The sequence below is a fragment of the Pantherophis guttatus genome, chromosome 6, assembly GCF_059756535.1.
Source record: "Pantherophis guttatus breed Tessera chromosome 6, ASM5975653v1, whole genome shotgun sequence".
NCBI classification, from domain to species: Eukaryota; Metazoa; Chordata; class Lepidosauria; order Squamata; family Colubridae; genus Pantherophis; species Pantherophis guttatus.
The window spans coordinates 3,605,578-3,617,161 of record NC_142068.1 but is presented as its reverse complement, the minus strand read 5'-3'; the positions used below and the strand labels follow the sequence as shown (position 1 = coordinate 3,617,161).

The following is an 11,584-nucleotide window of genomic DNA, read 5'->3' as shown; positions in this document are numbered from 1 at the left end:
ATTCTATTCTATTCTATTCTATTCTATTTCTATTCCATTCCATTCCATTCCATTCCATTCCATTCCAAATTAATTCCCTTCCCTTCTACATTCTCTTCCCTTCCCTTCCGCATTTTCTCCAGTCATGTAATCATATTTTGGGAGTTTAGCAACCAGCCAACATTTAGGGCAGCTTGCAGTGTCCCTTAGCCATGTGACTGTGATTTAGGATTTTTTTGCTGGGGGAAACTGGCATTTGCTTTCAGTTCTGGGCAAAATGTGTCCATTGCAGACAATGGATTTGCTTAATGACCAGAATCATCCACTTAACAACCATCGGTAAGATTTAACAGGAAAAGCAAGACCAGCTGGGATTTTAGCAATAGCAATAGTACTTCCACCATGGAAGGAAGGGAAGAGGGGCAGGATGGAGGAAGGGAGGCCGGAAGGAAAAAAGGGAGGGAAGGGAAGGAAGAAATAAGATAGAGGAAGGAAGGAAGGGAGGGAGGGAGGGAGGGAGGGAAGGAAGAAAAGATAGCAGAGGGAAGGAAAGGAGGGGAAGGAAGAAATAAGATAGAGGAAGGGAGGGAGGGAGGGAGGGAGGGAGGGAGGAAAGAATAAAGAAAGGGAAGGAAGAAAAGATAGCGGAGGGAAGGAGGGAAGGAAGAAATAAGATAGAGGAAGGGAGGGAGGGAGGGAGGAAAAAAGGAAGGAAGGAAGGAAGGAAGGAAGGAAGGAAGGAAGGAAGGAAGGAAGGAAGGAAGGAAGGAAGGAAGGAGGAATAGCAATCGCAATTAGATTTATATCCTGCTTCACCGTGCTTTAGAGTCAGCCTCTTGCCCCCAACAATCTGGGTCCTCATTTTATCGACCTCGGAAGGATGGAAGGACGAGTCAGCCTTGAGCTGGTCAGGATCGAACTGCTGAACTGCTGGCAGCCAGCAGTCAGCAGAAGTAGCCTGCAATATTGCATTCTTAACACGGCTCTTTCTTTTATTGATCGCCCTGAGGAAAATATATTTCTTGTGAATTTCTTAGGAACATCTAAATAGCCCTGTCAGTTCTTGGAAGGCAGCACTTCTCAGCATCGACTTCTGCCCTACTATCGCAGCCCCACTGAGAGTGTCCTGACATACGGCATTCTTGCATGGTATGGGAGCAGCTCTGCAGCGGACATAAAAGCTGTACAGAGAATCATTAAAACTGCCCAGAATATCATAAGGGCTCCAGCTATCAGCCCTGGATGACATCTTCGAATCTCGCTTTTTTGTTTGAAAAAGTTGCATAACATCCTCAGAGACTCTTCCCATCCTGCTTACAATCTTTTTGGACTGTTGCCTTCTGGCAGAAGAGACAGAGCAATTAAAACTCGGATCTCACGTCTTCTGAATAGCTTTTATCCCAGAGCTATAATTGCACTCAACCATGAACTAAAGGGCCGCCATCCGTGAGCTGTTGGACAGCATTACTTGGTCTGTTGTGTGGATGTTTGGATTGGTTTAGGGGTGGGGAATTTGTGGTGGGTGGGAGTGTGTTTGGGGATTGTTATGTGTGTTGGACCTGGTCTTTGGGTGTTAAGGGAATTTCGTTGTATGGGTATACTGTGTATACACGTACAATGACAATAAAGTTATTAAATTAAATTCTCACCTGCTGCTACACCCGAGTTAGATGGTCAGTGGAGAAGAAGATCATGGGAATCCAGCTCCTGGGTAAGAAAGCTGCCTTTTCAAAATTTAAGAATATCCAGGTAGTCCTCAACTTACAACAGCTCATTCAGCGACTGTTCAAAAGTTACAAAGGCACTGAACAAAGTGAGTTATGACTATTTTTCACGCTTACAACTGTTTGTAGTATCCCCATGACCAAACTTCAGATGCTTGGCAACTGGCATGTACTTACGACTGTTGCAGGGTACCGGGATCATGTGACCTTCTGACGAGCAAAGGCAACGGGGAAGCCAGATTCGTGTCACAACCGGGTTGCTAACTGAACCACCGCGACGATCGCTTCACAGCTGTGGCAAGAAAGGTCATAAAAACGGGGGCGAGACTCCCTTTACAACTGTCTCTCTTAGCAACGGAAATGTGGGGGGTGGCTCAATGGCGGTCATACGTCGAGGACCACCTGTATCTCACAACGGGAAAGGCCGTCTCAGAGCCCCAAGCTTTTCAATTGTGCCAAGAACACAACCGGAAGCGCAAAATTTACCAACCGAATTTTTCAAAGTCCGGTCCAAGCCGGCCGCCTCGCTCCGAATCAAGCGAGGAGAAAGAAAGGAAGAAAGAAAGAAAGAAAGAAAGAAAGAAAGAAAGAAAGAAAGAAAGGAGAAGGAGAAGGAGAAGGAGAAGGAGAAGGAGAAGGAGAAGGAGAAGGAGAAGGAGAAGGAGAAGAAGAAGAAGAAGAAGAAGAAGAAGAAGAAGAAGAAGAAGAAGAAGAAGAAGAAGAAGAAGAAGAAGAAGAAGAAGAAGAAAGAAAAACTTTTTGAAAGTTTTGAAATTTATATTTTGGAGAATGTTCTGCTAATGTATTAAGAGATTTTAAAATGTTTAAAATAAGATTATGGTTTTTTGTTTTTTTTTTTACAAATGTGAAATGTGATAAGAGAATTTATAAAAGGAAGGTTGAAGTATAATTTTTAAAAGGGGAGTTAACAAGTGTGAGAGAGTTTTGAATTCTGTAATAGTTAGCATATGTTAGCTTATGTTTGTTAAATGCTATATCCTGTTTTTGCTCTGGGAAGTCGGGGGGGGGAATTGGGGAGGGGGTGGGGATAAAATGATGCATGATAATTGATTGTGAAATGTTTGGTTGTTTGAATATAAAAAATAAAAAAAAATTGTTTTGAAAAAAGAAAAGAAGAAGATGAAAAAAAAAACAGATTTTTTTTTGCCCTTGGGGTTTTTTTTTTATTAACTTATTTTGAAAACCGGTTTCTTGTAAATGAGTACGCTAAAGAGAGAGAGAGAGAGAGAAACGGCCATTCTCCGTCGTCTGTGCGATGGCCAGCAAGAGAAGCGTCGGTTGGGACATGCGCTGAGCTGCGGCTCGTTGCCACAGGAGCTTCCTCCCGGGGCTCCAGACGTCCCGACGTTGTGCCGAACTCCGTCGAGGGCTGCCCATCTGGAGGAGGAAGGAGAAAAGAAAGGAAGCAGGGTAACCTTCACGGACCAGGCTCGTGTTGCTTCCTCTGAAGGGCGGAGAAAGGGATTAGTGGCTGGCGGGACAGTCTAATCCCCGCAGGAAGCTTTCAACAAACCATCTACATCCTCGTCTTCCTCTGGCACTGATGATGTTACCTAGTTGGGCAATGAAACGTCTGCAAGAAAACAACCAAGCTCAGAGAGCACCAAGGACCCCAGTCCTTTTCCTCCTCCTCCTTCTTTCTGCAAACTCCTCCTCCTTCTACCACTGATAATGTTACCTAGTTGGATAATGAAATGTCTGTAAGAAAACCACCAAGCTCAGAGAATACCAAGGTTTCCTTTTCCTCCTCCTCTTCCTTTCCACAAACCCTTCCTCCTTGAAGCACTGATGATGTTACCTAGTTGGGTCATGAAATGTCTGCAAATAACAAAGCTCAGAGAGCACCAAGAACCCACAATCCTCCTTTTTTTTCTTCCTCTTTCCCTCCTCCTCCTCCCCCTCCTTTCTCAAAATCCCAACTTCCTTCTAGCACTGATGATGTTATCTAGTTGGGCAATGAAACGTCTCCAAGAAAATAAGAACCAAGAGAACACCAAGGGCCCATGGTCCTCCTCTTCCTTCACGCCACACAACCACTTCTGTTCTAGCACTGATGATGTTCCCTAGTTGGGTCATGACACGCCTGCAAGAAAACCACCAAGGTCAGAGAGGACCTTATTGTCACTGTCCTCCCTTTCTCCTTATCCTTTATTCCACACAATCACTTCCGTTTAGCACTGATGACGTTACCTAGTTGGGTAATAAAATGCCTGCAAGAAAACAAGCAATCTCAGAGAGCACCAAGGATGCCTCCCTCCCTCCCTCTCCTCCTTGTTGTGACTCCAACTCCCGAGCCTGTCCTAACAGAGGAAGAGGACTCAGAAGGTGATGGGGAGGAACTGACAAGGCCTCCCTCTCCAGGACCCTCCTCTCTGGCAATGCCTCAGGTTCCATCCGAAGGCCAAGAGGAACAGCCTGGGATGTGCCAGGAGGAAAGCATATCGGAACAACAACAGATAGGGAGCGAGGATGATGAATCCTGGCTTGATCCCAGGCAGCGTCGGAAGGAGAAGCGTGCGCAGCAACAAAAGAGGCGTGGGAGGGCCAGAGATTGAGCTGAGTCACGGAGGCACGCCCCACCAGAAATAAAAGTGGGTGGGATTGCTCTTCAGGTTTTGTGACGGACAAAGTTAAAAACCTGAGAGTCACATCGCGTTACCTGGAATCTGGCTTGTGCATATTTGGACTGGACCTTGGCAAACTCTTGCTTCGTGGTTAACTTTTTGCTACTGAACCGGACTGAGGATAAACTCTCTCTCTTGCTGACTGTGAGCGAAAACTGACTTGGCAGGCATTTCGCAGTTTACTGCCAAAACTCTTATCTGCAAGGGTTTCTAGTCTGATTGCTTAATAAAATCTTGGCAGCCGTGCCGGTTGTGTGTTTGCCTGTGTGGGGAAGGGGGACAGAACACTCCTCCTTTTCTCCTCCTCCTACACTCCACACACCCACTTCCTTCTAGCACTGATGATGTTCCGTAGTTGGGTCATGAAACGTTTGCAAGAAAACCACCAAGATCACAGAGTCCTCCTCCTCTGCTTATTGTCTCTGGATCCAAACGAATCAAATGCCTGGGCACCTGATCGCTATCACAGCTTACTAGACCACACCAATGTTCACGCCGCTGAATCTCCTGCCCACCTGAGAAAAGACCCTATAATTTTTCCAGGGTCATTTTCCAGCCGGATTAAAAATTTTGGTGTTTGGGTGGTGGAAGCGAATTCAAACCAGGAAGCTGATGACACCCACCTCATCCTAGTCATCGATATACTCGAAAGGTTCGGGGGGCTCCGGCTCCTGTTCCTCCTCCTCTATCTTGGGGCCGTGGGCTGCCACGGGTTCTACCAGCTCTTCCGTGTCCTCGCTGGTGTCTCGTAAGACGATGATGCCCCCAATGGAAAGCTAAGGAAACAAAAGCAGACAGCAACAGCCCTTAGGACTTTATATACCGCTTCACAATGCTTCACAGCCCTACTCTAGGCAGTTTACAGAGTCATCCTCTTGCCCCCAACAATCTGGGTCCTCATTTTACCCACCTCGGGAGGATGGAAGGCTGAGCCAACCTTTGAGCTGGTCAGGATTTAACTTTTTTAGCTCTTTTTAGCTTTTTAATTGGGTTTTAATTAGATTGTTTTAAATTGTGGGCCAAAGCTGTATAATTCTTTTAATTGATTTTAAATTTTGTATTGGTATGTTTTTTATCCTTGGCTGTGCACCGCCCTGAGTCCAATAGGAGAAGGGCGGTATATAAATTGAAAAAATAATAAATAATAATAAATAAATAACTGGTGGCAGTTGGCAGTGTCAGCCTGCAAGGCTGCATCCTAACCACTACGACATCAAGGAAGGAAGGAAGGAAGGAAGGAAGGAAGGAAGGAAGGAAGGAAGGAAGGAAGGAAGGAAGGAAGGAGGGAGGGAGGGAGGGAGGGAGGGAGGAAGGAAGGAAGGAAGAAAGGAAGTAGGGAGGGAGGGAGGGCAGTAGTACTTAGACTTATATATCGCTTCACAATGCTTCACAGCCCTACTCTAAGCAGTTTACAGAGTCATCCTCTTGCCCCCAACAATCTGGGTCCTCATTTTACCCACCTCGGAAGGATGGAAGGCTGAGCCAACCTTTGAGCCGGTCAGGTGGCAGTTGGCAGAGTCAGCCTGCAATGCTGCATCCTAACCACTACGACATCATGGAAGGAAGGAAGGAAGGAGGGAGGGAGGGAGGAAAGGAAGGAAGGAAGGGCAATAGCACTTAGACTTATATGGACGGATGGATGGATGGATGGACGGACAGAGGGACGGATGATAGGTAGGTAGATAGGAAGGTAGGCAGATAAGATAAATAGATAAGACCAGAGGTCTTCAAACTTGGCAGCTTTAAGACTTGCAGACTTCTTATTTGTTTTGTTTTGTCTATATTTTTAAATAAATAAAAATTAAAAAAAAAAAGACTTGTGGATTCCCAGAATTCTGGGATTTGAAGTCCACAAGTCTTAAAGCTGCCAAGTTTGAAGACCTCTGAGATAGACAGACAGACAGACAAGTGGGTAGGTAGGTAAATGGACGGACAAGTGGACGGGTGGATAGATAGATGGATGGTAGGTAGGTAGGTAGGCGGGTAGGTAGATCATGAAAACTCACGGTCTTGAAAGGCTGGTACCGGCAACTCTCTGGCATGGTGAGCACCTTCAGCTGGGCTGGCATCACCCGAGCTGGATTGTCAAGGATCTGAAAAGAAGGTTCGGGCTCCTTCTTCTTCTCCTTCTCGTCCTTCTTCTCCGCTTCTTCCTGTTGGCGGATGTGAGAAAAGCCTCAACGGGGAATGTAGGAGACAGCAACAACCTGGGAGTGGGCTTCAATGCTTTTAAAATAGGTGAATTTAGCAATTTAAAAAAAAAAGGCTTATCAAATATGGGTTTATCTTTCTTAGTTGTGAAACTGACATTCTGCAGAAGAGCCCAATTCAGCAGAAAATGTAAAATCCTGTAGTTTAATAATCAGTCATTCCTATGAACTCTTAAGCCCAGTTTGTGATTGGTATTCTCTACCAGCTGTTCTAAGTGAACCCCCGCAAGGATGGCTTGAGAGGCTGAAAAATGTTGGAACGCTTCTCGGCTTACAGGTGTGGTGGAAGTGCAAAAAAGCCCTCCGAATGAAGATGGGATGGAACGATCTGTACAAACCTTAGTTTACTAAATAAATCAGTTTTTTACAACAACAGCTGTTAATTAACTGCATTAACAGCCACCAAGAAGTCAAAGAATAATAACTGAAAGTTTATTTGGGTTGGCAGAATGCCCAGAAGCAATTTGCAGGAAGCTGATAAGATAAGCAAGAGAAGACATGAAGGTATGTGAACGAAGTTGTTCCCTGCAAATTGCTTCAGTCGGAGTTCCTCCTTAAGTAGGCTAAGGGAGTGGCCAATTAGCCCCAAGCCTTACTCTCGAGGAGACCTCCTCCTGAGGAGCCACTCCTGCCTTTTGGCAGCTCTGCGCGCCCGTGCATCAAGGAGAGGCTCCTCCTCTTCTTCCTCTTCACTTATGGGAGCTTCTGGAGGTTCTGAAGGCCCTGGCTGAATCCCTGCCTCTGGCACCACATCTTCTCCAGCCTCCTCACTGTCTGACTCGAGTGCCAGCTGCACAGGTTGCTGGCGCAGCACCACACCAGCCTCCTCGCTGTCGGAATCAGCTACTAGCTGCACAAGCCGCGTACGGGCCACAACAGATTGCACTGCTTGGAGGTGGACGCTGGAACCCTGCCAAGGGGCTAAAGCAGCGGTGCCCAACATTTTTGGCACCACAGACCAGGAGGCAGCGCAAACTAGATCCCTCACATGCGCAATTTATACAGGTAATCCTCAATTTAACAATCACAATTGAGCCCAACATTTTTGATGCTAAGTGAGACATTTGCTCAGTGAGCTTTGCCCCGTTTTACAACCTTTCTTGCCAGTTGCTAAGCGAACCACTGCAGTTGCTCAGTTAGTAACACGGCCGTAAAGTGAATCTAGCTTCCCCAGATTCTTTGCTTGTAGGAAGGTTGCAAAAGGGGATCACATGACCTCGGGACACTGCAACTGTCATAAATGTGAGTCAGTGCCAAGCCTCTGAATTTTGATCACGTCACCCTGTGGGGATGCTGCAGCAGTCGTAAGTGTGAAAAACGGCCATAAGTCACTTTTTTCAGGGCAGTTGTAACTTTGAATGGTCACTAAACCAAGTGTTTTAAGTCAAGGACTACCTGTATTTCTGGCTCCTCCCTGAGGTATAAGCAGCATCGATCAGAAAAATCAGAGAGATGTGCAGAATTCTGCTACTATCACCCACCTCCACCAAGTGTAGGCCCGGCCTTCTTGTGAGGCCTTCTCTGCTTCCAGATCTGGACAGCCTCAAAAAGCTGACACAAAACTTGTAGCCATTTATGGCTTGATCCTCTACGAAAATGTCCGATCCTAATTTAAGGCCTTCCCAGTTGCCTGCACTTGGCCACGACGGCTGCTATGATTCTACTGTTTAGCAAATATATATTATATGTATTTGCTAAATAGTCTCTCTGTCTGTCTATGTAAATGTATGTACACACACACACACACACACACACACACACAGTGGTGAAATCCGATTTTTTTTACTACTGGTTCTGTGGGCATGGCTTGGTGGGCGTGGCTTGGTGGGCATGGCAGGGGAAGGATACTGCAAAATCCCCATTCCCTCCCCACTCCAGGGGAAGGATACTGCAAAATCCCCATTCCCTCCCCACTCCAGGGGAAGGATACTGCAAAATCCCCATTCCCTCCCCACTCCTGGGGAAAGGATAATGCAAAATCTCCATTTCCACCCACTCCAGGGGAAGGATACTGCAAAATCCCCATTCCCTCCCCACTCCAGGGGAAGGATACTGCAAAATCCCCATTCCCTCCCCACTCCTGGGGAAAGGATAATGCAAAATCTCCATTTCCACCCACTCCAGGGGAAGGATACTGCAAAATCCCCATTCCCTCCCCACTCCAGGGGAAGGATACTACAAAATCCCCATTCCCACCCCACTCCTGGGGGAAGGATATTGCAAAATCTCCACTCCCACCCCACTCCTGGGGGAAGGATACTGCAAAATCTCCATTCCCACCCAACTCCTGGGGGAAGGATACTGCAAAATCTCCATTCCCACCCCACCCCACTCCTGGGGGAAGGATACTGCAAAATCTCCATTCCCACCCCACTCTGGGGCCAGCCAGAGGTGGTATTTGCCGGTTCTCCGAACTACTCAAAATTTCCACTATCGGTTCTCCAGAACCTGTCAGAACCTGCTAGATTTTACCCCTGCACACACTTACACATATATATACACACACACATAGATTTTATACACACACACAGTATATATATAAAGTATATATACTTTCTATATATATTTTATATATGCTTTCTATAAATGTATATATATTCTCTCTCTATTTTCTGTATGTATGTATGTATGTATGTATGTATGTATGTATGTATGTATGTATTTCTTTTTAGCCAGGTTTTTCCTACGTAAACCAAGATTTTTATGCAGCCCTAGTTCAGTGAAATCACAATCCACTAGTTTCTAGGCTTTTTTCTGGCAGCCAGCAAACTCCCTGCTGCCCATTGGGCGACTAAGGAGACTAAGATAGATCTATTTTGGACTTATTAGTCCTCATCAGTTAGCACACCCTCATCCCATGTATCCTCCCTGTAAAGGTACAGTATTTGTTTTCTTTTCTTTTCGTAGGCCTTTATGTGTATTTCTCTTTAGCCAGGTTCTTCCTACGTAAACCAAGATTTTTATGCAGTTCAGTGAAATCACAATCCACTAGAGTCTAGGCTTTTTTCAGGCAGCCAGCAAGCTACAGACTCCTTCAATTTATTCTTCTATACAAGCAGTCCTCAATTTACAACAGTGCATTATTTTATAGACATACAATACATAATCAATCAATCAATCAATCAATCAATCAGTGTATCATCTGAGTACATCTGTTGTGTCTTCTTCCTACTCCTCCACTATTTATCCTATCTTAATATTATCATTTCATTTATTATAACATTTCTCCCACATTTCTTGCTTTTCTATTAATACATTTATCTATCTTCTTTCTCTTCTTTCTTCTTCACTTATTTCATTACATTATTCTATGTATATCTCTTCTCTTCTCTAACCAATGATAAAATTGTCTTCATACCTTAAAATATTACGATTCCTCTCTTTCTTTAATTGTCAAAGTCAATCTATTCATTTCTGCACAATCCAATATTTTCTCAATTACTCTCCCTCTGTAGGGATTTTCTCCGCTTTCCACCTCTGCGCAAATACTATCCTCGCTGCAGTTATTACATGTATAATCAAATATGTATTTTCTTACAACTGTTTTTCACACTTATGACCCTTGCAGCATCTCCAGGGTCATGTGATCCAAATTCATACGCTTGGCCACTGACTTATACTTATGACGGTCGCAGTGTCTCAGGGTCATGTGATCTACTTTTGCGACCTTCGGACGAGCAATGTCCATGGGGAAGCCAGGTTCACTTAACAATGCTATTAACAATGGCTGTGATTCATTTAATTGCTGTGCTAGATAAATCGCAAGATGGGGCAAAGCTTGCTTAACCAAGGTCTCGCTTAGCAACAGAAATTTTGGCCTCCACTGTGGTTGTACGTTGAGGACTGCCTGTATATTGCGAGAGAAATGTCTCGCTTAGCAACAGAAATTTTGGGCTCAGTTGTGGTGGTAAGTCGAGGATGGTCTGTATTTTGAGAGAGAAGGGAGATTTCTGACTTTTGGGAAATCTGAATGAGCTCACAAAAATCTTCCTTTCTCAACCTCTCGTCACTACATTCCTGGGATTTTTTTTTTTTCTGACGTTGGTTGAGAAATCAAGAGCTCCTTCCCCTGATTCCAAGCCAGACTAGACAAGTCGACTCACCACTTCCATTTTCTCCTCCTCTTTCTTCTCCTTTTCTTTCTCCTTCTCTTTTTTCTTGGCTTTAGCAGTGATGGACAAGACAGCTGTGGAAACCTGGTTGCAACCGGGGAGGGAGGAAAACAGTGGAGGGTTAGAGGAGCAGCCCAGCAATGCTCGAGAACCAGTAGTAACACATTTTACATTTCACCCCTGATATATATTATATATATATAAGATTATATTTTCGGAGGTTTTTGTGGGTGTTTGTATGTAGGTCTTTGGTTATTCGGGTTTTCTCCCGCGTAAAATTGGAAGTGTCTTGGCGACGTTTCGACGAAGTCTCATTCGTCATCTTCAGGCAGGTGTTCTCGGCTTCGTGCTTCTAGGAGCAGTTAAAAGGAAGAAACAGCTGCAATCACACATTGCTCCTAGAAGCACGAAGCCGAAAACACCAGCCCGAAGATGACGAATGAGACTTCGTCGAAACATCGCCAAGACACTTCCAATTTTACCGAATAACCCGAATAACCAAAGACCTACATAAAAGATTATATATATATATACCTCCCTCTCTCTCCTGAAAATTCTGGATGGGTCTCCCTGTGAAAGCTGGGAGTGAAAGTAGATGTGAAGATTTGTCAGAAAGAGCTGGGCCCTGGTATCGCTTGCTTGCTTGCTTTTCTGCAGAGACCCCTAGCACAGTGATGGCAAGCCTTTTCGGCTCCGAGTTCCCAAACCGCAATGCACGTGCATATGTGTATGTCAGAGCACCGGAAACCCAAAAACCAGATGGCCGGCATGCACATGCCTGTTTTTGGGCTTTTTTCAGGCACCCGCAAAGCTGGCCGACCTCTGGTACACGTGCCACAGGTTCGTCATCACAGCCCTAGCAGAACCGTTTTCCCTGATGCTCTTCTTTTGGTGGAGGCAGGGGAGAGAAACTG

At 45.3% G+C, this 11,584-nt stretch overlaps 1 protein-coding gene across 1 annotated transcript in view; it reads right to left on the bottom strand.

The window, feature by feature from the left end:
* Positions 1 to 2,860: 2,860 nt before the first annotated feature.
* Positions 2,861 to 11,584, bottom strand: part of PSMD1 (proteasome 26S subunit, non-ATPase 1) — a 140,364-nt gene continuing 131,640 nt past the window's right edge. Inside the window, exons 22-25 of the mRNA XM_087872018.1 lie at positions 10,662 to 10,754; positions 6,355 to 6,501; positions 4,972 to 5,124; positions 2,861 to 3,101 (exon numbers count right to left, since the gene is read on the bottom strand). Of these exons, the coding sequence (XP_087728144.1) occupies positions 4,978 to 5,124; positions 6,355 to 6,501; positions 10,662 to 10,754 (387 nt within the window). The 3' untranslated portion in view covers positions 2,861 to 3,101; positions 4,972 to 4,977. The remainder of the gene's footprint in view (positions 3,102 to 4,971; positions 5,125 to 6,354; positions 6,502 to 10,661; positions 10,755 to 11,584) is intronic.